Source organism: Mauremys mutica, chromosome 7 (genome assembly GCF_020497125.1).
Source record: "Mauremys mutica isolate MM-2020 ecotype Southern chromosome 7, ASM2049712v1, whole genome shotgun sequence".
Classification (NCBI taxonomy): domain Eukaryota; kingdom Metazoa; phylum Chordata; order Testudines; family Geoemydidae; genus Mauremys; species Mauremys mutica.
The window spans coordinates 124722899-124745151 of NC_059078.1; the positions used below are offsets into that span (position 1 = coordinate 124722899).

The 22253-nt window shown below is 49.7% G+C and overlaps 1 protein-coding gene across 2 annotated transcripts in view; it reads right to left on the reverse strand.

Annotated features, from left to right (window-relative positions):
- Window positions 1–240: 240 nt before the first annotated feature.
- The window catches only part of PDCD11 (programmed cell death 11), a 45583-nt gene continuing 23570 nt past the window's right edge, over window positions 241–22253 (reverse strand). The window contains exons 17-36 of one of the 2 annotated variants that reach the window (XM_045022936.1): window positions 21516–21735; window positions 20040–20192; window positions 18548–18663; window positions 17826–18340; window positions 16982–17044; window positions 16247–16355; window positions 15447–15536; window positions 14459–14561; window positions 13644–13821; window positions 12276–12332; window positions 11192–11314; window positions 10560–10682; window positions 9039–9219; window positions 8096–8212; window positions 6906–7049; window positions 5856–6106; window positions 4960–5128; window positions 3531–3684; window positions 2678–2843; window positions 241–767 (exon numbers count right to left, since the gene is read on the reverse strand). In XM_045022936.1, coding sequence (XP_044878871.1) covers window positions 596–767; window positions 2678–2843; window positions 3531–3684; window positions 4960–5128; window positions 5856–6106; window positions 6906–7049; window positions 8096–8212; window positions 9039–9219; window positions 10560–10682; window positions 11192–11314; window positions 12276–12332; window positions 13644–13821; window positions 14459–14561; window positions 15447–15536; window positions 16247–16355; window positions 16982–17044; window positions 17826–18340; window positions 18548–18663; window positions 20040–20192; window positions 21516–21735 — 3204 coding nt within the window. In that variant the 3' untranslated portion in view covers window positions 241–595. Of the gene's footprint in view, window positions 768–2677; window positions 2844–3530; window positions 3685–4959; window positions 5129–5855; window positions 6107–6905; window positions 7053–8095; window positions 8213–9038; window positions 9220–10559; window positions 10683–11191; window positions 11315–12275; window positions 12333–13643; window positions 13822–14458; window positions 14562–15446; window positions 15537–16246; window positions 16356–16981; window positions 17045–17825; window positions 18341–18547; window positions 18664–20039; window positions 20193–21515; window positions 21736–22253 lie in introns of both variants that reach the window. The other variant, XM_045022934.1, reaches the window with a different exon arrangement.

The following is a 22253-nucleotide window of genomic DNA, read 5'->3' on the forward strand; positions in this document are numbered from 1 at the left end:
GAGTTGCTCAGGAGCACCAGTTCAAGTTTAATTGGATGGCCGTAGGCTTTTAGAGGAATCAGGCAGGTGGTTGTGTTAAATTGCTGGCAGCACAAAGGCACTGGAGACAAATCTTGAAAGACACCATAACAGGTGGAATGCGAGAACATTCTGAGCGATGCTGGGAAGAGTGTGTGTGTGTGTGTGTGTGTCGCGGGGGAGGGGGGTGGGAGGGGGTAGGGGCAGGAAAGAGAATGGAGCTTATGCCAGATCATTGCATTTAATGATGGGGAGTCACTAATTTCCCCATTTCGACTGGAAAGCAGTACAGAGGACAGCGGTTTCTACCAGTTATAAAACAATCAGCACTTAAATAACTAGATTCAAAAATCATCCACACATTAAAAAGTCTGTTGTTTAGCGGGGCAAGATGGAACGCTCCTGTAAATGTTTACTTCTTTCGGCCTCAGTTTGGTCCTGGACAATCCAGCCAGCTGCTGGTACTCTCAGGAAACGCACTAGTCATGGACACAGGCAGCCCACTACAGTGGATCTCCATCTCCAGCACCACATACACAGAGTCTGCAACATGATTTGAGTCTCTCTGCTCTGGGAGTTAGCTCTCGGCAAGAGAGCTCTTGGACTCTACGTACTCCAGCGCTGCTACTTTCACAGCCTGGATGGTTTCCGACGTGCCGTATTTCTTCTCGTAATCCAGGTAGCGCTTGAAGAAAAACTTCATCCTCTTTGCTGCCAGGCTCAGGTGAATGACCCGCTCGAAAATATCCCTGCAAGAATCAAAAACCCATTCAGAACATGGATCAGCACTGGACCCGCAAGCCTGATATCCTGCCTCTGAACAATGGGCAGGACAGGTCGTACTTCAGGGGAAGGCAAAGGAAACGCAGTACATGCACTCAGCCTGTTGTAGAATGAACAGTCAGAGCCCTGTGAATCAGCAGGCTTCATAACCCCCTTCCTCGCTGCTTGCACGGTTACTGGCCAGATTATACAGCCGTTCCTCTAAAATCCAGGCACAGTATGCAACTCAGCTCAGGGAATGGTCCCAGATTGCCTACACACTGTGCAAAGCAGGATTTCCTTTTGCTAGCTCCAAGCTCATGACAATGTAGCCCTTCTCGCCCCCAGGGTAGACTTGGCAGAATTCAATTGTTATTTTTTTAATAATTTCAACTGATAATATTGATTACTGTTTAAGCATTTCCCCCCCCATTTTTATGTATCTAAATTTTTACAGTTGTGCACAATTATGGGCTTTAAGCATTTTTTTTTATAAATATTTTATTAAGTTAAATGTTCACAGTTGTGGGTAATTACGTGGGGGAGATCAGACCGGGGACAGGGTCAGACAGTAATTATTTAATGACAGTAGATGTTGAGATTCAAAAAGTTAAAGCTTTATAACTGTTAAAGCACAAATTGTCAACATCATGTCAAAATACATGAAGTAATTACCGTATATACTTGTTCATAAGCCGAATATTTTTGGTAAGAACGTGACACATCAAAGAGTGAGGAACAGCTTATAAACGGGTCTACACCAAACTTTGATGATTTTAAACTCTATAAAATCATTGAATTGAATATCTAATACGTTGTCGTTTTGTTTACCTGGAGCGTCTGCAGGCACGGAGCCCCTCAGCTCCCCCTGTGGCCCCGTTCCCAGCCAGTGGGAGCTGCGGGAAATGGCCAGAAGCTCTAAGTAAACAAAACGTCCTGACCCGCCAGTGGCTTACCCTGACGGGCCGGGAGCCAATGTTTTCCACCCCCTGAAATATAGGGTCGGCTTATGAAAGGGTCGTGCAATTTTTGCTATTTTTACCTATCCATTTTGAGGGGTCGCTTATAAACAAACAGGCTAATGAACGAGTATATATGGTAGCCTTAAATGAAACTCTAATAAGTTTTCAAGCAGCATTTTTCTTACTCTGTCTATCTGGAAATTTTGATCATCATCCATGGAAATATTTTTTCATTGGTTTGTGTGTGTGGTGAAGCTGATGTTTATCAATATCTACCAATAAAAATCTAATCCCTCGAAGGCTAACTAAGGGACCATGTAAAATGGAAGGGCTGATCAGCTTTCGCTATCACTTTGCGTACGAAGGAGCAATCTCACATCCTTGCTAAGGGGCAACCCAGCCTGGAGGCTGGGAGATGAATATGCTCTTCTATGAGCCACACGCATCTGGAGAAGAAAGAGCGGCAGCATTAAATAAAGAGATTAACTAGGCTCTTGCTCCTCAGCCAGTCGTGGCCTCTTGCTCTCAGCCTCGTAGACATACAGAATCAGTTACTGGAGAAGCACAGATTAAAAAGAGGTCAAGAGACACGCAGAAGTACTTCCCTACATGCTGTGTAGATCTTGCTGGGGTCCTGAAGATTTAAATCAGATTTGCTAGTTTCTGGATTCGGCATTGCGGTGAAAGCTCCATCCAAGTCTGCCCACTGGGCCCCTGAAGGTCTCCTCCTTTCCAACAAAGATGAGCCCAGAGCCATTTGCCTTCCCCATGTAACACAGATTCGCTGTTGCTCTGGGATCCTCCATACTGCCCAGTACTGCAGGGTATCCACACTCCCTGCATGGGGGCATTTTAAGCCTCTCTCTCTCTCACACACACACACACACACACACACACACACACACCTGCCGCCACCCTGCGTCTCAAGCACTCACCGTACTTCCTTCTGGCGGCCGTGTTTGATCATCATGTCTATGTAGATGGACCAGATGTCCGTGCGTTTTGGGTAGCTGCTCAGCGTGCTCTCAAAAATGGCCTTGGCGTGTTCGGGGTCCCCAAAGTGGAACTCCAGCTGAGCAAACTTGGAAATCACATCCACATCTAGAATGAGAAGACACCCCTCAGGGCACTGCACACACCAGCAAGGGTGCCTGCCCCTCTCCATCCCCTCCCACCCATCCCCCAAACACCTACAGACAACTGCCAAATAGCCAAGCAAGAGGCTGGCACAGCTCCAAGGACAATGCTATCTGTGGCCAATCCTTTAGTCTCTGCTAAGAAAAAGAGGTTTTGCTGGGATGGGGATCTGCATCCCCAGTTGACTGCAGCTCACTTCCCATCTCAGCATTTTATTCCGCTCTCTCCTGGAGGGGATGTATTAGGCGTTGGTCTCTCGGGTTTCAACCCTCCAGGGCTCCCTGGAGCCATAGCTCAAATCCCAGCAGGGCCTACTCACAACCCTTCCCCCTTCAGAAGCAGAACACACATGCAGAGCAGCTGACTTTGAGTGGGGGTTTTCAGACCTTAAAAAACGAGGTCCTCTCTACTCTGTGCGAGCCAACCCCATGGCTTAGTGTGTTCCAGGAGGGTTGGCTTTGGCATCCTGGCCAAAAGTCTCCCCTCCCCATCGCTGCCAGGCATCAGGAGATTGCAGACCTATTTGCTTCTTCCCAGCTGTTAGCACGGCAGGATACCAAAGATCAACCGAGCCACCTGAGAAACGGGAACCCAACGAATGGGGAAGGATGACACATGGAGTGGGAGAGAAGCCAGCCTTGGGACACTTACGTTCTTTATCTGGCAGGCCCTTGAGGGCGCGTTCCAGGAGCCTGTGCGTGGCCTCCACCTGGCCCCGTTTCAGGAGGAAGGTGGCGTATTTCAACCACACGGATTTCTCCTGGCGGAAACGCTTCAGCATCGTGTTGTACAGGTCATCAGCTTGCTGGAAAGATACCAGAGAGGGACGGAGAGGTCAGTCTAACATCAGGTTGGATCACGCAACCTCATACTAGAGCCTGGCACTTCTGGAGAGCTTTCCAGCCATGATCTTTAAGGCCTGGTCTACACTTAAAATTTAGGTCGACACAGCCACATCAGGCAGGGGTGTGAAAAATCCACCCCCACCCCGCCCCCACGAGTGCCACAACTACACCATCCTAACCCCCAGTGTAGACGCAGCTATGTCAGGAGAAGAATGCTTCTGTCAACATAGCTACCACTGCTCGGTTGCTTCATCTTCTTTCACCAATGGAAAAACCCCTTGTGATGCTGTAGGCTGCATCTACACTTCCGGGTTATGTCGGCATAGCAACGGTTGCCTAGCTCTGCTGCGTACAGTCTCCAGTGCGTTTTACAGAGGCGGGGAAGTATCATTAGCTCCGCCCCTTTTAAAACACAGATGGGGAAACTGGAATTCAGAGCAGTGGAGCAGCTTCCCCCAGTTCATACAGCAACTCACTGCCAAGCTAAGAACAGCGCCCAGGTCTCCCGACTCCCAGGCCTGAGCCTGGCTCAGCTACTCATGCTCCCTCCCTACAAGGGTGGATTTTTACTCGTCTGTCTGTGGCTTCTGACCACGTAGGAAACAGTATCCCTGGAGCAGAGTGAACACACTGGGCCTTTCATCTCTGCACGCTGGGAATGAGATACAGGTTTAGAGCTTAAGTGACACTGAGTTTGGTGTTTCCCCCTGGGTCTGTAGGGTCAGTTTGGCATGTCTATCTATCACTGCCAGGCCAAGCCAAGCCCAGGATCAGAACTGCAGGAGCAGTTGCAAGGTCAGGACTGGGATGCATTGGCACAGCTGAGTGGGAAACTTGTCTAGCACCTGCATTATATCCAGCTCGAATCAGCACGACTGGGTCCCTCACCCTTTCAGGAGAGCCAAATTCAGAAGGCCTGGAGGAAATCAAATCTTGGTAACAGACAGATCATCTTATTATGCACCACAGGAAACAGATTAACAGGCAGATGCTACGTGGGGAAGACCCATGTAAGAAAAACTGATGGGAAGTTCCCTTGCTGCTCCCAACGGCGCACGTAGGCCTGCACCATAACTTTCCGGCGGGCCGGCAGTTAGGTACACACAACTGGGGAGCAAACGCTGGGTTCGGCCAGGCACTTTCTACGAAAAAAAAAAAAAAAAAGCTCGTCTCCTGCCCTGGTGGTGAGCAGCAAGGATCCTGCTCCTCAGCACATCAGGAGTCCAGGCACCCACCTGGTATTTCTCAGAGCCGGCATAGATGTCAGCCAGGTGCTGGAAGACTTTCAGGGGCTCATTGTATTGAACAGCCCTCTCAAAGACCTTCATCAGTGTCTCCTCCGTGCCATACATGTTCTCTAGGTTCAGCAGAGCTACCCACACGTTCAGCTTCTCCTGCTCCTCCCTGAAAGCAAAACAGGACAAGAACTTTGTTGGAGGAACTCAAAACCCGTTACGAACATTAGCTGAGCCCCAACACGCCTGTAAGGTTGGCTAAGGGATTGCACCACTGAAATGCGGCCCTCTCTGGGGCGGAGTGTGGTAGTTGTTTTATGGTGCACAGTAATACCACACTGTAAGAGAGGAAGAACTGTGTAGCCAATTGAAACAGCCTGGAGAATATAAAGGAGGCAGAATGTGTTTACTCATGCTGAAGTAAGCCCACAGGACCAAGGACAACACCCCTCACTCTCAGGAAGAGAGCCAGAAAAGAGCATTAGGTCTCATCTACAAGAGAACCACAGCACCACGTTGGGGCACTGGCTCAGTACTAAGACTGGGCATCTATGGAATCATCAATTGCTCTTTCTGCAGCACCCATTTGTCCCCTTACGTCTCCCATCCTAGCAATGCCCAGGCTGGGCCCTGCGTAGCTTTGAGCTCTAACTGGATCACAACACACGATGGGCTGGCTGCAGACCCATGTAGCGTCACTGCAGCGGTTCAGCCTGAGTCCTCCCTCGAACAAGGCAAGCGGAGACCTGCAGCCCTTGAGTACTATGGGGCTACTGGGGCTGTTCCCCACCCAGGCTGCTGGTGTTCCCTACATTCCATTTCTAGAGGCAGCTTAGATGCCCGTGCACGTGTACATCAAGCTGCTGCCCTCTCATGCCGGGGGGGAAGCGTTCTACCTGAAGGAGATGGTTTTGAGGGCCCTTTCCGCCACCGCCCTGGCCTTCTCCATCTCCGTGGCTTGGAGGTGGAAGGCCATGTACTGCAGCCACAGGATGGAGCTGCTGGGATTGCTCAGCACCAAGCGGTCAAAGTCGTCTGCCGTCTGGGGCTGCCGATTGGGGTCCATCAGGGCGGCTTCGATCTTGGAGAGCTCCTTCTCCACCCTCTGCTTCTCTTGTTCCTTCTCCTTCTTCGTCTGCTTCTTCCTCTGAAGCAGGCAAGGGGTGAGAACAAGAGGCAGTGTCACTTTGGAATACCTCAAGCACCATCTAGCACCACAAAGGAATGATGTACGCAAGATGGTCAGACACTAAGGCATCCTGGGGGGCATCTATTCAACAGACTGGGCCAATTTTTTAGAGAGGGAAATGAAACCTGGAGAGTTTTGAAACCCCACCCGGAGGCTGCGTCTCAGAAGAACGGAGTCACAAGGGGGAAGGGGGATTCGTTTCCCTTAATAAAGCACATCAAGGGACTGAGCTAATTCCCTAACTTTGCACCTCTGACTGCAGAGTTTACACTTTAACTCCACTCGCAAGTGAGTTCATCCTACATTTTTTTCCACAGCACAAGCCCAGTGGTTGCTGTTTACCAGTGCAATTGCCACCGCGTAGCTGTCTGCTGTGGAGAGGCCAGGGACTGGAAGGACTGGGGTGTTACAGGTCAAGACTGAGGTGCATTGGCAGAACATCAGGGGCTGGGTGTGGCTCAGGACTGGAAGGACAGGGGTTGAGGTGCATGGGTAGAAGGAAACTCAGCTCGCACAGCACCTGCCTGTGCTATACCTCAAAGATCGTCACCTTCCTCTCTCTTTGGAGATGGTTAGGTTTATCCACACACCTTAAAAGACCGTAATAAGATCTGACTGGTGAAGACAGTCCCTTGGGTTAACACAGCCTTTGCCATCTGACACAAGACTCAGCACATTACCGATACGAAGACAGTAAGTGACGAGAAGGCAAGTTACAGCAGCTCCCACCCAGGCAGCGCTGTCCAGGACACTGTACCGTGGACTGTGCGTCGTCCTCTTCCTCGCTGTCTGAGCTCTCCTCTTTCCGATTCAATACTGGTACCTCCAAGGCATTTAAACCCTCGTCCCAAGTGAAGCCACTAGAAACCTGCAGCCTTGGAGCCTCTGCACATTTTGTCTCCTGCTTGAAGGAGCACAACAGACGATATTACTTGTTTTATATTCCAGGCTTCTCTTGGGAGCAGGTAGAGCTGCTGCCTGCACCCCACCTTGCTCTAGCCTGTGCACTGTCCACCAAAGTGACACCCGAAATTGTCTCCCCCCCGCCCTGTCAGAGTGACTTAGCCATAACAAACGGGGTCCATGGAGGGATAAGCAGTGAGAAAAACAGGCTCACTGAAGAATTTCAATAGTCTTCTGGAGCAATGAGAATAAATTGTTCACATTTATATAGACACTTTCATCCTGAAACCGCCCCCCAACTATGTTTTATAGAGATAACCGTCACTTCATTTACTACTGGAATGCAAGCACCTCTGGGGTGGAGCATGATGGCTGTTTGACAGCATGGCAGAGTAGAACAGGAAGTAAACATACTGTCTCTAGTTGTAACTGCAGTTAGTCCCCAGATTGGATTTGGCCAGGCCAGTGGAGCTAACACCCCTATTCTTGTGGGAGATGACAAAATATCCAAGTGGCCAGAAAGGCGAGAGAGACTAGGAGAATCACCCACATCTCTTTGGCTTATCCTTGACGGTCTCCCTTCCCAGCACTGACCAGACCAGACCTTGTAATCTTTATTACCCAGTTTAAAACTCCCTGCATCACCCCAAGGTGATGGCTTTTTGTGGGAAAAATGGAAAGCTACAGGACTCCAGTTCTGGATTTCAGGGCTCTGGTTCCAGTACATGGAGCTGCCTCCCTACAGGCCACTAGTAACCAAACTCTTAAAGAGCCACGTGCCTGCTAATTGTTGAGGCAGGTCCTTTTATGCACAGGGAGGAGGAGCCCAGCTCTTTTATCTGTGTGTAAAGAGATCCAGCAACCACACGCAGAGCAGGTCAAAGCCAAAGCTCTGAAACTGACACATCTCAATTGGCCTGACATCTCAATGGGCTTCACAACCATGTACCCCATAGCAGCCCCCATCACAGTCACCCTGAACACCCCTTTGCTTGTTCATATTCTCCTCTTCTGGGCTCTGGCTCTTCCTCTGTAGACCCTCACCTTGGATTTCCTTTTATTCTCCTCCTCATCTTCCTCTTCCTCCTCCCGGCAAAAGACCTCAATGCCGCTGTCATCCTCGTCCGTCAGGCGAGCTCGCTTTTTCCTTGGCTTCACCTCCTGCAGTGAAGGCGGGGGGAAGGGTGAGCCATTGGAAAGAGACTGTAACAGGATTCTATTTTAAAGATCAAACACTGGCTACAGAGAGAGAAAGAAGAGGCCTTGGAATAACGGTCACCGCCTTCCCAATCACCCAGAGACACAAGGTACAACATGAGTCACAAAAGAAAAAAGTCGTGAGTGTGGCAGGCCTCAATCCACGGGGCAGATGGTCAAGCCAACTATTATGGGCCGAATTCTGGCAGGTGCTGTGCAGAGGTGCCTGCCAGAAAACTCAAGATACAAGAACATAAGGCAGGGGACCAGAGATTTTCTTCTCCCAATCACACACAGTTAGGGGTGGTGGCCAAGGGGAGCTGTCTAGAGGTGTGTATGCAATCCCCACTCCCAGTGTGGCACTCCATCCCCCTCCAGTGGTGGCTGGGCCACATACAGACATTGATGAGGCTGCTACATCACTGGCTATCAGAGGTGGATCCTTTAGCTCAGGCTGTTGAGGCTCAAGCTTTAAGATCCAGAGGTCCCAGGTTCAAGGCCTCTTTGTTAGCAGTCAGACACCCCCATTCAGACAAAGGAATGCTGCCATTCATGCAGCCTGATTTGGGGTTCTGTCTGTGGCAGAGGAGAGTTATGGACCATAGTTATTTTTTCTGTTCTGTAAAAACTTCATGTCAGTTTCCATTAAAAATTAGCTGAACCTTTATCACCCATCATGTCCCGCTTTGAGGGTGAAGCGGACGGAAGCCAGGGGAATGCATTTCTGCCCCCCCTGCTCAGCACAACCACCCACCCCAATCTGGGGGACAATCCCCCTACGTGCATGTACCTGTTCGCCTTCCGAGACTCTTCTTTTCTGTTTTGCCTTCACCTTCTTGAACTCCTCTCTCTTCTCCTTCCCCTCGTCTCTGTCACAGCGCGGCAGGCCCAGCGACTCGGGCAGGACGCTTGGCTTCCCAGTGTCCTCAGGGAGGAGGGAGAGCTCAACATGGCTCTCTGTATTATTTACACTGCGGCACGTTTCCAGGGGGGAGAGAACAGAAAACCAGGGATATTCCCATTGCTGGGAATGCTGCCCGAGCTTTACGAATATAGGACCGGAAGGGACTTCCTGGGTCACCGAGTTCACTCCCTTGCTACTGCAGGTAACCCATGTAACAGGGGCCCGTCTCCACCTCCATCCTCTTCCCTGCAGAAATCGCATGGACTCCACCGGCTGTGCCCTCACTGACACTTCATTTCAACTCCCCTTCACCGATATAACCACAGTCCCGCATGCTCCTGCCTAGTTACAATATTTGCTGAGTTTTTAGCCCACTCAGCAGGACCAGAGGGGAACAGAGATCTCCCTATGCTGAGGCCCCTGTCTGACTGGAACCAGCTAGCCCCGTTCCTCCCTCCCTGCACTTCCTTCCTCGGCCTCCTTTACCAGCTCCGGGCTAATGAGGCCAAATGAATGTTTAGCCCACCCAGCCCATCAGATAATTACCCCCACTCAGCTTCTCCTGGGCCCTAATTAGCATCTAAGTGATCAGAGCGCAGGCTCACCTCCTCACTCTCTGCTGTCACATAATCCAGTTCATAAACTAAAACCAGTTCGGTTGTCTGCCCCCATTTCTCCGAGGGGGAGCCTGCTCCAGAACCTCGCTCCTCTAACGCTTTGGAACTTGTTTCTAATTTCCGGCCTAAAACGTATTCACAGCCAGTTTATTCCCCTTTATTCTAGGGCCAGCATTGTCCTTTAGCCTCGATAGCTCTCCTCCCTCCGTGGTGTTTACCCCCCATCCCCCGGACGTATTTACAGAGAGAGGAGTCAGAGCCCTTCTCAGCCTTCGTTTCACCAGGGCTTGTCTGGAGAGCGAGTTAGTGCTCAGCAAGCTGGGGTGCAATCCGTAGTGCGCCAGCCTGCTGCGCACTAAGTGTCCATGTGGACCCTGCTACCGTGCACGAAAAGGTCCCACGTGTGCACTGATCTACTCCCGTGCCAGCTTGCCACGTATTAACTCGCCAGCTAGAGGAGCCCTTAGCTAAACAAACCAAGCTCTCCTAGTCTCCTCTAGTAAGACAGGCTCTCCATTCCCCCGACCATCGGGGAAAGGGGGGCACAGAAGCTCGTCCCCACTTGGAGATCAATCTTCCCTCCCTCCACCCTGCCCCAGCCCTGGCCCGGCAGGGGATCCATCTTCCCTGCCTCTGCAGCCCTGGGGCCGGAGAAGTTCTGTGCCCCACGATGATTATTGGGGGTGCCCCTGTTTGCCCCCCCCTTGCGCATGCCCCTTGTCACCTGTTCTTCTGCCCCTCCCCATTGTCCCCTCAATCTGCCAGTTCATTGGGGGGGCCTCCCACCTACCTGAGGACCTTGGCAGTGAGGAACTTCCCCTCCGGCATGTACTGCTCATACAGGGATTGTTTCGGTATGAAGAAGGGGACGACTTTGTGGAATTGGATTCGGCCCACAACTGAGCTGGACAAACTGAGAAGAAAGAGTCAGAATCACACGTTAGCAGCTTCACCATAACAGCAGCTATATTATGGGGCCTGATACACGTCACCAAACCACCATCACTATGGGCGGGCTCCACCCCTGGCAAGACACAGGAGCAGAAGAGCAGGGAGTTCGGCAGGTCAGCCTGGAGGGACACTGGCAGAGCCAGACGGGCAGGATGGGAGCAGCAGGAGATGTTTCAGGTTGGGACTGAGGGACACTGTGGGCACGGTTATAGGATGCTGGCACAGCACTTGCCTGCCATATGACCAGCTCCATATTAGACAGTACAACATTTTTCACATAAACTTCACAAGCTTACAAAAAACACCAACGATTCTGATGTACAGAATGAAACCCACTTGAGAAAGTGGCAGTCGGTTGTCAGAGACGCTGCAGAAGTTTGAATTCTGGAACTGTAAACACAACACAAGCATGCACACACAGACCTCGGGCCTACCCGGCCCACTGTACTTCTCTCGCCACGTGCTACTCACCCGCAGAACACACCCGACTGCTTGACAGATCTGACATAGCCTCTAACCAACTGGCCTTCCCGAACATCCTCAATACGGGTCATTTCAGGATCTTCCACTTTGTTTTTGCTCTTTGGATTGGTCCTAGAAGAAAGAGGGGGGAAGAAGGAAAATCCCCACTGCAACTGAATGGTCTGTACTCTGCTGGGTCCTGAAAAATCAACCCAAACTGCTGGAGACTGGAAAGCAACGATCCCTTTACGGCGTGTGAAGGGCCAAGAACATCCTTGTTTCTCCTCCTGTTTATTGACATGCACCGTCTGCATCTTCTTCCAGCTACAGAGTGTACACAGCACTATACAGCGATCCATGTCACTGTACTGTGGCTAACCCCTTGGCCTGGTATACTTTTAAGATAGTGCCAGAAGAAGGGGCAAAGGCACTGATTGAGGTTGTATGAAAATTTGGGGTTTGTGTCCTCCTGCCCCAGAGAGGCTTTAACCCAGCCTCCCATCATGTGCATTCATGTGTCCGGCAACCTGATCTGTGGACACAACCGGGTACTTTGATGCCATCATTCGTGTTTGCAATGCACGACTGGCACAAAGCAAGACAGACTTAAAAAGAAGCAAGCTCTTAATCTGCCGTTTCTTCTAAAAAGTAAAACGTCCACCTGCATTTTTGAGGTTAAATGTTTATGCTGCTAATTCCGCTATGGGAAACTTTTTTTTTTTTTAAACTAGGTCTAAATAAGTTCACTGGAGGAAAGGTAAACACACAGAACACATGTACAAATGCAGCTGTGTGGACAGAGCTAGAGGAGCAGGGAAACTCAGTCAGGCCTAAAATGCTTATAAATAAAATGTGTGAATGTCAGAACCAGACATGCTCACATTCTCCACTACACAGGAAATCCTCTATGCAGAATGAACACGCAGCGTCCAAAGCAATCTTCATCCCTTACAAAGTCTGGGCTATCAGGCTAATTATGTAATCTGAACACATGCATTGGGCTGGTCTAGTAAATATGGGTTTCAGGGTGGATAAAAAAATGAATACCAAGTTTCACTGCACTTTTTACCACTCTCAATGCAAAGGCACCTACCTGGATTGCCGGAGAGATATTTCTATTTTGTTGTCTTCATTGGATAGGACACAACACCTGGAGATGTGGGAGAGGCACGAAAACAGGAAACTTTTGAACAGATTAAAAAAAAGTCACACAGAGGAAGCAGAGAAATTCTTCATATAGCAGCATGAAACGTAGCCGGTGCACTAAGAACCCAGTGCTCTGAAGCACTTGCAGTCTACGCAGGCCAGTGAGATACAATGATTTAGGAGATCAGCTGAGAAGGTTTTGTGAAAGAAAACAACCTAGCGACCTACACCCTAGTATCTGAGCATCTCACAATCCTGAACGCTCACAACAGCCCTGTGAGGAAGGGAAGTCATGTTAGAGATGGGGAAACTCGGTCACAGAGACGCCATGGCCCAGATTTAGACATTTAGGAGTGTAAATCCCATGGGATTTTGGCACCTAAGTGCTTACATTCTTTTGGAAAACGAGACAGGCTCCTAAATCAGTTAGGCATGGCAACACTGAGCACAGCAGCACCTAAATACCTTTTAATATCTGGGTGTAAGTAACGTTCCCTCTAATTTTTCTCATGCACGTGCAGAATGAATTTTGTTATGTGCACCAATATGGGGGTGGTGTGTGGCGGGGGTGGGGCGGAGGGGTTTGGAGTGTGGGAGGGGGCTCAGGGTTGGGGGACAGGGTGAGGGCTCCGGCTGGGGGTGTGGGCTTTGGAGTGGGGCCAGGGATGAGGTTGGGGGTGAGTTTGGGGTGCAGGCTGCCTGGGGCCACAGCAGGGAGAACGAAAGAGAGGGCTCCCCCCAGCCCTATCTCCGTGCAGCAGCACCTGGGCTGAAAGAGGGGAGAGGCGCCTCTCCCTGGCTGCAGCAGCTCCGGGCCTGGGGCCGGGGGAGAGGTGCCTCTCCCTGCTGAAGCCCTGAGCACCTTTGCGGCCCTAGAGACGCTGCTGCGTGGCAGTGCAGCTTAGAGGGAACACAGGGTGTAAGTGATTTGTCCAAAGTCCCTGGGAATTAAATGCAGGTCTCCCAAGTCCCAAATTAGCACCCTAAGCACTGCAACACCCTTCTTCTTTAAGAAACGGGGTCTGAAAAGGGGACTGAAGGACATGGGCACACAGGAAGCGGGTGGCTGCCCCAAGCAGATACAAACATAAGGTTACAACCTTCTCCCCCTGAGGAGCCAAAGAGCTATATGCCCTCTCACGCTCTACCATTTGCCCCAGAAGGGGTAACACTCCAGCTGGAATGCAAGGAAAACCCCTCAGTGCTGCTGCCAACCAACCCACTGGGGATCTCGTCACTACTGAAGGAGTCTTCCAGCCCCCCCACCACTTGTGGCGGCAACAAGAGACTTCAGGAGAAGAGGAGAATCTCTGACCTGACGAGCTTCCCAATGCTGAAGTTCTTTAGCGGCTGCTCAGCATACGAATCGCTCAGATGAAAGATGCTGGCTTTGCCGGTCTTTCCAAAGGGAAGTGCAACGGTCAGGCCGACGTGTGGTGTCACCTTCATTACGGTGCCCAGGGTGACGGTTCCTTCCGCCAGCGAGTGGACTCCTGCCAAGAGCGCGGGCATTTCAGAGGGGTTATTTCAGCCGGACCCCACAAAAGGGTGAAGATATTCCAAGCTTGAACACTTGGGGTGAGGGAGTCAAGTGGATAGAAAGGAGGTCTGGCTTTACTTCCCCAGTCACCCACCATCCCCCCCAGTCTTTTGGCCCCGTGGGGCCTGCGCGGCTCTCTCAGTTCACAATCCCTTTTGTAACAATGATGCCATGTTCAACCACTCACAACCCTTCCTCCCAGATATGACCCTGGACCCATTATACCCAGACCCATAGTAATTGGTGAACAGCTTGTGTGCCACCTGGTGTCTGATGGAGATCAGTCAGAAACCAAGTTGCTTCAGAAGAAAGCAGAGACGAGGACCCTGCCTGACACACCTCAAAGGAGAACTGCTGCTTTAGTCTAAAGGCTGGAACCTCTACGTACAGGCTGAGTCTGAAAACCAAAACACCTTGAACTCTGGATCCAGATTCAGGGTGTTAGTTCTGCCCAGGATAAAGACACAAAGTTTGGCTCCGGCTTGCAGCGTTCTGATCCCACGGTTTCAGTCCAGGACCATTTCTAGTTACCGAGCAGATGGAGGAACTCTAACAGGCAGAGTACTGCAGATAACGAGGTTTTACCATACCTGTAAGTGACAGGCAGAGGTTGGTCTCAGAGGCATCTGTGCCAGTAACTGTTGCAGACAAAGCTTGACCATTCTTGAAGCTCTTTTCTGGATGCTTTAAGACCTGAGGGGAGAGAGTCCTTTGCTCATTACCAGGGACTTCAGCCACTCATCTTGATTTTAACCAAGGTAATTTCAGGACATTTCGAGAGCTACACTTGGCATATAGGCATCTTCTGCGTGTCTATTAAACCCTGATAAAGAAATGTCACTGTGACGCTGGATAAATCTAGCGGTAAACACAGCATTTCTAACTGCTCACGTTTTAGGGAGGCAGCCTGGCCCCATGGAGAACAAAACAAAACACTGGACTGGAATTCAGGAGACATTGGGTCTATTCCCAACCCTGCCACTGGCTTGCTGGGTGACCTGGGGCCTGTGGCTTAGTTTCCCAGTCTGTAAAATGGGGCTAATGATGCCGACATGCTTTGAGATCTACTGCTGAAAAGCCCTACGTAAGAGCTAGCTATTATTATATTAGTTATCTTGCTGCCAATATAAAAAAAGCAACTCTAAAGAGAAAGAGGTTGCACAGTGAGTTAGTCTACAAGGTGGCGGGGTGGAGGAGAGAGAGAGAGAGAAGGGTAAAAGGACTCGCTCGGCAAGGAACCGATTTCCAAATTATTAAGAGGCAAACAGATATGATTTGTTCTGCTAACGAACTGGCATTTGATTCGGAACCTCTGCAGTTCCCCTTTGAAAAGGGAAACAACTAATGACGTTCACAATCTAACGTTTCTCTAAAAATAACCAAGTCAGCAATACTCCTTATGGAGTAACTATCCAGGCAGAAAGAGGAAGCGCGTGCCCAGCCCCAGCTATGCCACAGGATCAGGAAGCAAAGAAGAACCAAAAGGTTGGAGGCTGCTTGAGACATTTTTGTGTTTGGGTGCTTGCAGCCTCGTGTGTGCAAAACCTTTGTGCATTTGATTCTCTGGCGAGGACTTACCTTGGGGTTAAGGGAAAGCAGCAGCTGGGGAACTCTTCCTCGAATCTCAGGGGTGACGTCCACCTCCAGCCACATCTTTATGGCGTTGTACTGAGAGGGAACCAACCAGCCACAGAAGAGAATGTTAGACTTACAAGAAGCTTCATGGATTCGTTGGAGAGAAAAAATTCACAGATCAAGGCCAGAAGGGTCCAGTTATGATCATCTAGCCAGGTGTCCTGCATACCACAAGCCAGAAAACCTCCCCCAGCATTTCCGTCCCTGATCCCAATCGCTTACTGATTAGGACTCAGAGACAGGAGAGGTGCGTCTTTGTGCTCTCAGAGGAGAGGAAGGAGTCTCCCCGAAGAGGGGAATCAGCGTTTGGAATTCTCTGCAGACAGATATTGACAGAATCCACCTTACCAGAGAGGTCTTTTGGGTGGGAGGGAACCATGAATTGGCCCCAGTGATATCTTGCTACTACAGGGTCTGCTGCTACACTTCAGTGATTCTCACACAAAGGCTCAGGTGTTCCAGCATCTGGCACATTTGGAATTGGGGGAGCTTTCCCCCAAAAATGACCTTCTGCTGGAGCACTGGGGGGGGGGGGGGCACTGCATGCAGACTAACAGGCTGTGATGCCAGCCCGTCTCCTCCGCTTCTTCCTATTTCCTTCCGTCGTCAAAGACTAGGGCTGGATTTTGGATGCACCGATCCAGCATTTTACTGGCACGTCTGCATTTTTCAGACTACGGGCTGGAACCAGGCCCTACGTTGGTCCTTTCCCAGCATTTATTTTGGAAGCCTCCAAATCTCACCTTCTTCACAAAGCAGGTCACCGTCTGCCCAGCTTTGTAGGGCCTGAGCCGCTCACTGGGCTTGCCTCCTTTGGGGCTCAGAGCTGTGCCGCCATCCCCCTTCAGATCACTGTTCGCAAAGGGTAGAGACAGGAGCAGATGGAAAAATATTACAGTCCCAGGGTCCCAGCTCTAGGCAGTGCATGGACGCGTTGTGAATCCAGGAGACTGTTTATGATGATGAAATATCCCCTGGGCAGCATCCCTGTAAAGGTCATCCCCACTCTCTTTCCCTTATTCTGCACAGTGCAGGAACTCCCACAGTTTAAAGCAAGTCCCCCCAATGCAGAGAGAAGCACTAGGGTGTGGTCTGACCCATGTCCCATGCTAGGCAGCTCAAGGGTGTGTTAGAGGAGCAGTAGGAGCTTTAACTCGTAGTGGCCAGAAGAGAGTTGGAAAGAAGGGAGCGATATGCTTATGTGTCCTGTTGTCTCGCAGATTCCTGGCTCCTGGCCTGTTCCTCGTATCCTCCGTAGGCTGGAGGGCAAGAGAGCCTCTGCAGAGCAGAGCTCTGTGGCACGCAGGGGTTGTGGATCCCAAATGCTGCCACCCTTCTCCCTTCCCCAAAGGGCCAGCAGTTCCCCCAGCAACAGCTGACAGGGTGGAATTCGGCACTTGGCACTTTCCATCTTCACGGCGCTTTACAAACATTAACCCAGGTGGGCAGGAGGCGAGTACAGAATCTGCGGCTCTTACCTGGGTCGAATGCTGAGCTCTGGAATGGACTGAGTGAAGTGTGGATGGGTAATGGGCAAATACCTGCAACACAGGAAACCATTCAATTTCGTCTCTCTCCCCGGCCCGTTACCAGCACAGCACAAGGCCAAGCACTCTTAAAACTAAGCCTCCTAGTTCTGGTGCTCAGCCCTTTCCTCACGCCCATCCACTCCAAAATGAGACACTGCTAGGGCACCATCCCCGGTGCTGGCTCTGTAACAGAGCCACTGCCGGACCGGTCCTGGCGGCAAACCCTGGGCAGATTAGCTCTGTTTCCCAAAGTAGAGTTATCCTCTTTCTCAGCCTACATTTGAGGAGCCTCCTTCCTCACAGTGGGGTTCTGAAATGGGATCTGTGAGATGACCAGCTGTGCTAGGCACTCAGACCGGGGTTTTTGGATAAACCTAAGGGAATAAGGTGCCTAAATTCGACTGAAATTAGATTGGAGTTGCAAGTTTCGTTACCTCTGAAATCAGGCCCTTAACTTTCACTCGGGACTAGCTCCTGCTCCATTGGAAGTCAACGGGAGCTTTGACTAAGGCAGACCCCAGACTCTCTACCTGTGATCTAAGCCAGGGATAAAATGCCCATCTGCAGTGATACAAGTATAATGTGCTAGCCCACCACAGTATTGACCCCCCCGCAAGTCGGGGCATGGAACATGACAGGGGAAGATTCCCTTAAGGCCTCATCACCTCCAGCAGGCACAGCTGGGATACGAAATGCCTGGACAATACAGAGGAAGAGACCTGGTTAATCTGAACTAAAATTACTACTTCACCGCCTGCTTCCCCTGGAAGAGACATAGAAGCTTTTTTTCTACCTGTAAGTCTTCACATCTCGGCCTCCAATGACCCGGGCAGTCACCTTCTGCCCAGCTTTCAGCCTGGATGTTGGAAAGGAGCCTATGGGGACTTCATCCAGGATCTGGGACGTGTGGATGGAGCCCATTAGCTTGTCATCAATGGCAACTGTCACATAGGTAGGTCTGACGGACTTCACAGTTCCCTTGACCACATCTCCTAAGCACAGGGAGTGTTTCACTGCAGCCAAACCCTCCTCTACTGTCTCCGACTCTTTCCGGGACCTTATAAAAGCCCTTTTCTTTGCTGGGCCTTGCACTGCTAACAGGACACCATGGTCACCCGTCAGCACGGTTTTTAACGTTACAGAGACAGCTTGTCCCACCTTCAGCTTCTCCGAGTCAAAACGGAATGTGTCATTGAAGTGAGAGGCCACGGGAATGGCAGTCAGCTGACCTGTCTCCACCAATGAGGCAATGGCAAACTCTTCTGCTACATGCTGCACGACAGCAGGGTGCTGGGAGTTTTCCATTAACTGTCAAACAGAGACTGATGGTGACTTATCTGCAGGAACTTTGGATTCCAAGCTAAGGCATTCGTGCCCCTTCTCCCCGCCCACCGCCACTAGTGTGAAACATTTCCCACCTGAGCATTATTTAAAATCCATTACCCAGGTAAATGCATACCTGGCACAGGGACAGAAACACATGAGACCTAATAAGAGAACACAAGCTAGACGTACCCGTTTGGCTTTTGGGTTCAACAGCTCTTCTCGAAGGGAGACATGAACTGCTGATTTGAGGGCATCAACATGGAGAACCAAGACTCTTGCTTTTTGACCAGCGACCAAACTCTTGTCTATAAAAACAAGAAGATTAACTGCTGATAGCCCCAAAGGATTTCTATCAGTCATGACCCTGGGGTGTGACAAAGCCGAAGGGCAGCACGCTCAAGGACAATCTGAGCTACTATTAACATGCTAGCATTAGTAAAACTGTTTCACAGTCCAGAGGAGGTTACTGAGTCAGGGAAGGACCCATTCACAATACGGTTACTACTAGCAGCCAGATGTGCAGTAGCACATGTTAAAAAAAAAAAAAAAAAAAAGGGATTGATCCACACTTTTTCTCCATGCCACTAATGTTGAGGGAGCGTTATCCTTTCACTGGAGGGGGGGGGGGGAAGGAGGAGAATGACAGCCAACCTAACAGCAGGATCAAGTCAATTTTACAATAAATAATAATCATACCTAGCTTGTATACAGGACTTTTCATCAGGAGATTTCAAAGTCCTTTACAAAGGAGGTCAGTACCATTACCCCCATTTTAAAGAGGGGGAAAACTGAGGCACAGAGCAGGGAGGTGACTCGTCCAAAGTCACCCAGCAGGCCAGTGGCATAGCTGGGAATAGAACTCAGGTCTCAAATCCCAGGCCAGTGCTCCTTCCACTAGGTAACACTGCCTGTTGTATGTATGGTTATCATTATTTTGAATTTGAACAAAATAAATATCCAGATTAAAAGGTTGTAACTAAACACAAATGGGTCTATTAAAAGGCAACAAATGCAGGCTTGAGTAAAATTTGCTAATACTTTTATGGAAACTTTGTATATGGTGTATGTGTGTACGTATACACACACACACACACACACACACACACACACGTTAGTAATGATAAAACAAAGTTAAAAACTGTTCTGAATGCCTAGGATAATTTTCAGCTCTGTTTAAAAACTTTTCTGGGCTATTATTTGAATTAAAATAGATTTGAAATTGCAGTTTTGCTTAATAAAGTTACTTGAATCAAGAGAAAAATTATGCCGCAACTGAACATATTCCAGCTCCTAAAGGAGGAAGGGGAAAAAACTAAAAACTGTTCATTAATACTTTATCCTTCTATAGCACCTTTCATCTGAGGATCTCAAAGCACTAATTAAGCCTCACAGAAACCCTGTGAGGTAGGGGAGTACTATCCCCATTTTACTGATCAGGACAACAGAGTCCCAGACAGGTTTAATCAACCTGCCCCAAACCATGCTCTGGATCAGTGGCAGAGCTAGAAATAGAAACTCAGGAGCCCTCACCTGGACTATCCCATTCTCACGAATAAGTAACACCCCTCACGGTTTAATCAGCAATTTATTTCATTCCAGACAAAGCAGCTTGAGACAATTGTGTATCCCACCCAGTGACGACGAAACACAAAGAAATAAGACCAGAAAAGAAATTCCTAACCTCCAACGTGATAGCGAGTGGCTGTTACGGTCAGCCCAGCAACACAGCTGCCGTTAAAGAATGCTGAGCCATCCCACCTCACTTCCTGAACGACCAGCTCAAGTTTCTGCCCAGGCATCAATCCACAGAGGTTTTGGGCCACCTTGGAATGATCTAAACCGACAGAATGGGAAAAGGTAGAGAGTTATTTTATTTCCACTGTATCTTTTGCAGAAGCAAAGAAGCAGGATTCACCTTTGCTTAGTATGAGTTTTTATGCCCTTCTTTAAAAAGGGATAGAATTAGATAGTTTAGACCCCCAACACACAAATAGGATTAAAACTTAATCCCAATAGAAACACTTATGAAAAACTAAAAATTCAAAACCACACTGACAATCACTAGAGATATTTACTGTCCCAGGACTGTTAACCTATAACTGAACGAGGCCTTCCTGGAGGCATGGCATATAGCATTCATGCAGCCCAATTCAGGTCTTATCCAATTATCAGCTAATTCCCTCTTCGTGCATTTCCAGTCTATTATGGTCTGTATGTGAGATCTGTATTTCCTACGGTGCCTTTCACTTTGGTATCTAAGCACTGGTGCATTTATTTAGTGCCTCTTTTCTAAACAAACCAGTTCTATACCCTCTCACAAACGTTCCTGCCTTTAGTACGTGCGTCTGTATGCGGAGAGGCATCTACGTACAGGTGACCAGGGCTCTCACGGCATTCAGGTCTGGGCGGTAGGTGGTTGGTACACACACGAGGACTGCACAGCAGCCATTCAGAGACACAGAAGTACTTTCCCTGTCTACTTGGGCTGCGGGGCAGCCAGCAAATATTTTCCCCCAGCAAACGAACAAGCTGGCTCACCGCAAACCCCTCCCCTCTGTTAGGTAGATTTCACCTTTGCCTTCCCCTTTTTTTCTTTTAAATGTGGTTTTCCTTACTGTATCCTTGACCACAGTATCGAAGTACTGATCGGATAAATCTGCATGGAAAGGTCCAGTGACCTTCTCAGAGGATTCTGCTCTTCACCCGCCTCCCAGGAACTAGCAGGCACCAAGTTTTGTCCCATTGTGTCTCCCTGGCTCTTTCTATTCTATTTCAGCATAAGGCTAGTAATATCATAGCTCTTAATCCTCTGTTCTTAATCTCTCAGGCCCTCAACCTGCTCCCACTGAAATCAACAGCACAACTCCCACAGACTTACAATGGGAGCGCAGCCTGGTTCTTGGTTTGCTACTTGTGTCCACTCCTGACAAGAGTTCCAGAAAGTTTTGTTCCTGTTTGTAGCCTTTCAAGGCCTGGACTCATTCTATATACCCTCCTCTCTTAACAAACCGGGCTCACAAGTTAAGCCATTGCTTGCTTTGATCTTTCTCTTATATGGAAGGCAAAGGGGAAGTTTATGCCTTGCATTATTTCTCTAGTGCTAAGTGTCATGACGTGATCACCTGAATGGCTTTCGCGGCTCTGTTCCCAAACTTACTTCTTCTGCGCATAATGTCCCTGACCTCCTTCATCTCCTCAAAGCACTGGCTCAGGAAGGAGAAGCTCTCAGCAGCGGGGTCTTCCGAGCCGACCTCAGACAGCTTCAGACACAAGAGGATACGCTGCTTCTCCTCGTCCATGCTTGTCACGTTGGCAACCACCGTCTGTCCCACCACAAAATGATCTTTGGTGTCCGTCACAAACTTGTCACTCATGTCCTGTTTGGAAAAGAGGTCAGCAGAGGCAGCTGCTTAGCAATCCTATTAAACTATAGCACCTTTCATGAGAGTGCTTTAGAGTACTTTTACAAACATCAATTAAGCTTCAACCCCTCTCTGATGTTGGCAGGTATTATCCCCCAGGCACAGAGAGGTTAAGTGACTGGCACAAGGTCACAGAGCAGATCAGTGGCAGGCCTGGGAATAGAACCGAGGAGTCGCAATTCCCGATCTCCTCCATGAGGTGCTAGCTACCCACTGTAGCAGTTGCGTTTTGCATTGCAGTCCCAGATATGCCAGCAGACAGGTGGTGGGGGAGATGTGGTGTGATTTGGAAAGAGGGCTCTTTTCAGCGCTTGTAGCATCCCCATTTGCCTTCATGCTCTTTCCTGCCCCTTCCCTCCCATATCACGGAGACACCTAGAACTCTATAAATACAACCCCAGCAGCAGTTTTTACTCCCAGTGGGCTGGGCAGCGTGAGTGCAGGAGACCTGCAGTCTATCTGCCCTCTAGCCC